This window comes from Alexandromys fortis, unplaced genomic scaffold (genome assembly GCF_014885135.2).
Source record: "Alexandromys fortis isolate MF-2015 unplaced genomic scaffold, M_Fortis_MF-2015_v1.1 scaffold_229, whole genome shotgun sequence".
Lineage (NCBI taxonomy): Eukaryota > Metazoa > Chordata > Mammalia > Rodentia > Cricetidae > Alexandromys > Alexandromys fortis.
The window spans coordinates 1,291,116-1,295,314 of record NW_026068122.1 but is presented as its reverse complement, the minus strand read 5'-3'; the positions used below and the strand labels follow the sequence as shown (position 1 = coordinate 1,295,314).

Sequence of the window (4,199 nt, the reverse complement as noted above, 5' to 3'; positions counted from 1 at the left end):
TTTAGAGCAGAGCCAGTAGAAGCTACTAATGTGGCACTTTCCCACTGATGATTCTTAATCCACTTAAGAATAAATTATTCACTTTGAAATGTAAACTCTGTGTACCTTTTGAATCAACACAATCTAAATTGCTGACACACTAGTCATATATACAGAACCACTCATTGCGATTATTCATTTATTTGCACAAACAAATGTGGTGTTCATTTTTGATCACTATAAGTTGTTTAAAACACCCAAAACACACATTTAATTATCCATACTGCATTTTTAGAATACGGAAATATTCTAATTTCTCAAAAAAAAAAAAAGGAGCAAGGCACTAATTGTCTGTGGGAATGGATGTGTGTAGTGAGGTAGGGGACATGTGCTGGTTACAAAATTATGTGCCTTAGTGAAACCTGACATTATACAGTTGTCCATATGCTTCTAGAGCTCCCACACCAGATTTATTCAGCAAAAACTGTCATAAACAAACTTTTTGTATAATCTTTGGATTGATACTATTATATCTTTGTTCCTAAGTGTATAGATGACAGGATTCAGGGCAGGTGTGATAGCAAAGTCAGCAATGAACAGGTATTTGTCAACTGCTGATGTGGGGAAAGGCCACACATAGAGAAACATGCAGGGAGTGAAAAAAAGAACAACCACAGTGATGTGTGCTGACAGAGTGACAAGTGCCTTTGACAAGTCCCCTGAAGACCTTTTCCAGACGGTGACCAAAATGAAGACATAGGAGAGCAGAAGCAGGAAGAAGGCCCCCATGCTCATGAAGCCACTGTTGGCAGCAACAACAAACTCAAACTTGTCTCTATCAGTGCATGCGAGTTGTATGATCCGAGGAAAGTCACAGTAAAAGCTGTCTACTTTGTTAGGACCACAGAAAGGCAGGTTTATAACAAAAGAGAACTGGAACAGGGAATGGATCACACCAGTGACCCAGGCAGCAATTACAAATAAAATGCATATTTTGTGGCTCATGATGCTCAGGTAGCGCAGAGGCTTGCAGATGGCTGTGTACCTGTCAAATGCCATGGCTATGAGCAGCACCATCTCCCCTGCTCCCATAATGTGGATAAAGAAGATCTGAGTCATGCAACTGTGGAAAGAAATTATTTTACGTTCCTTCAGAAGATCTGAGATCATCTTTGGAACAGTGGTTGAGGAAACCCACACATCATTCAAAGACAGGTTGGCCAACAGGAAGTACATAGGTGAATGTAAATGTGAGTCAGCAATGACCAAAATGACAATGAAGAGATTCCCCACAATGATTCCTAAGTAGAGCATAGAGAACGTCAGCATGAGAAAAACTTTAGTTTTCCAAGAACCAGAGAGTCCTAGAAGCACAAACTCAGAAACCGTGGAGTCATTTAGTTGATCCATCGGCATGGGAAGTTTCAAATCACTTGATGCTAGGATATGATGAAAATGTGTAGCTCAGCTACTAAAGGATGTGTTCAACTTACGAAGCTCCTTGATTCTCTGAATATCAAAATCAGGAGAAAAAACTCTGAGTTGGATAGCAAAAGAATATGCATCTGAAAAATAATAAGGCTTCCATGGCAGTGCCCCTAAGGAAACACAAACATAAATATGATAAAGGGAGGTAAATGGGGTTTCTCCTATTTATTATACAGTCAGACATTCTGTTATAGTAGATTTGCTTTGTAGCATTTCTAAATGTGTTCCCTGAACTCTTTTCTAAATGTTCTCAGGTGTCTGTTCACTTCATATGACAGAAATATATCCATAGAATGTGTTCTGGTAGTATTTTGCAAATTATTTTTTCATGAATTTGTTTCACTGGTGAAATGGAGGTTGAGGTACAAAGCTATTTTTATACACATTTCATTTGTACATTTCAATCTTTCAACTCCCCCATTTTCTCATTCACAAATCACTATTAGTTACTTTTCTACAGTCCTACTTTTCCCTTAACATTTTCTACCAATGATGAGAAGTTGGATATGTTCTCTCTCTGGCAGTTCCTTTAAAACAGTGCCTTGCACTTTTTTCCATCATGTTGCAAATGACACAATTCCTTTCTGTATGACTGTTATTTAATTGTATGTTACTTATTTCTGTGTGTAAGGTATTGTAAATAGTAGAGTCGTAAATATGTAAAATCATGTATCTATTCAGTATGCTCGATTTCTTTGCTTAAGATACAACCCAAGGTAAAATAGTAGATAAATATGGCAGCCCTATTTTATCTTTTTGAGAAATGTCTATGATTCAATACAACTGCTACATGAACATTCTCATCACAAGTGTATCAAACTGAACTTTTACCTTATTCTTGATTAACACTGGATAATTTAGATTTGATAGTGGATGATACTGTTATTGCATTGTAGTATTGATTTGTGTTTCACTCATGACTTATGGTATTAACAAGGAATTTTAAATATTTATTTTTTGCTTTTATGCATATGACTGTTTTGTCTGCATATCTATATCGCTCCATGTATGTGCAATTCCCAATGAAGTTAGAGGAGGGCATTTGATCCTCTGGTACCTGAGTTATTCCAGGCTATGAGTTACTTTGTGGGTGATGGGAATTTAACATGGGTCCCCTGTAAAAGCAGCAGATGGTCTTTTCTATTGAACCATCTCAATATCCCCAATAGTGAATATTTTTCTATATGTCATTTGGGCATCTGTATTTGTTTTCTTTTAAGTGACATTTATTCTCATTGCCCCGTGACTTTCAAATTGAATAGCCCCCCCCAGGGAGAATTTATACCATTTTGACTTTCTTAAATATTACAGATAAATGTTCATATTAATTTATTGTTATTCCTTCCTTTTGGTTAGGTTTTTGTTTTGTTTTGTTATATAGATATCTGTGTCATCATTTTTGTTTTCACTGTAGTGTAGTTTTGGAATCTTACCTAAAGATATGCCTACACCAATGTGATATTTGCATTAATGTTTCTTGTAGGTTATTTTTTAAATAATTCATGTCTTACATGTGTATGTTTTCCTTTTTCTATACAGTTTTTATGGATGTTACTACCCAAATTGAGATAATTAAAAAAAAAACATTTAGTTTGTGACACTTTTATCATGGTCCTGCTTAGACATCAAATTTAGTGGATGTAAAAGTACACGTTATTAGTTATCTAATTATATCAATATATAACAGTTATTATGTACTTCTCTTGTGCAGATATGCTTAGCGAGTCCATTAAATCTTAAACCATGTGAAATCCTGTATACATTCTTCATTCTTGTTCTAGATTTATATGTTAAAAAATAAACTCCACATTTACAGAAGTATAAAGTGTCAGGTTCAGGACTTACATTTAGAAATTTGGAAAACATATTCATTTCTTTTGACTACAGAACTATGCTATTATGATTGGTACTTTTAAATATATCCCAAACTCCTTCCAATCAAACACCTTCCAGCTTATGTATCCTATAGCTATTATAAGCTCATTAAGATAAAAATCTCTGAAGTGATGTCCACCGTAACTATTCTTTTCTATTGCCAGACATTTCTCAGCAATCCTTGGTGTCCATTCAGTCAGTCTTATCATACAATTGCCATGGACACCATGTTCTGGATATTTTCTATAGCAATAAATTTTTACTCATTGTTTTACTGTATATCTCTCCAGGATTCAGTTCTGATTTTATTAATTTGCTTTTGTATATTTCTAATGCTTTGGCTTCTTGGCTTCATGAAGCTCTTATAACCACTTGTTCTCCTGTCCTTTAATGATCTCCAACTCCACTTTTTAAAGATTACAGCTTTATCTCACACCAGGAACAGGAAGTCTGGATTTATTTTTGAACATATAGTGAAATTTCTATTTTTCATTGAAATTGGGGCATGTAATTCCAAATTGGTAATTTTCCAGAAAGTCATTTCCTCTAAATAGGGAAAACGACCTTCCTATGGACAAAGTGTATCTTTGCTCCTTGCTTCATTAGGGTAATTAATGCTATTGTTGTTGGGTTTTTTTAATTTTTATTTATTTATTAAAGATCTCTGACTCTTCCCGCCACCGCCTCTAGCGAGGTGAGCATCCAAACTGCCTAGTGCAGCAGCTATGATGCATAAAGCCCATGTCTTACATGCAGCACAGTGGAAACTTGAACAAAGCCCAGCACTCAGTGCGCCTGTTGACCAACTTTACCAAAGCCATTAGTCCTTTTCCAGATTTCTTCTAGTGATGTGAGAA

The 4,199-nt window shown here is 35.5% G+C and overlaps 1 protein-coding gene across 1 annotated transcript; it reads right to left on the bottom strand.

Moving 5' to 3' along the window:
• Positions 1-453: 453 nt before the first annotated feature.
• On the bottom strand, positions 454-1,395 carry LOC126490412 (olfactory receptor 4F21-like). The gene has a single exon (XM_050125351.1). It carries the CDS (start codon positions 1,393-1,395, stop codon positions 454-456), a length of 942 nt encoding a protein of 313 aa, XP_049981308.1.
• Between the last annotated feature and the right edge of the window lie 2,804 nt (positions 1,396-4,199).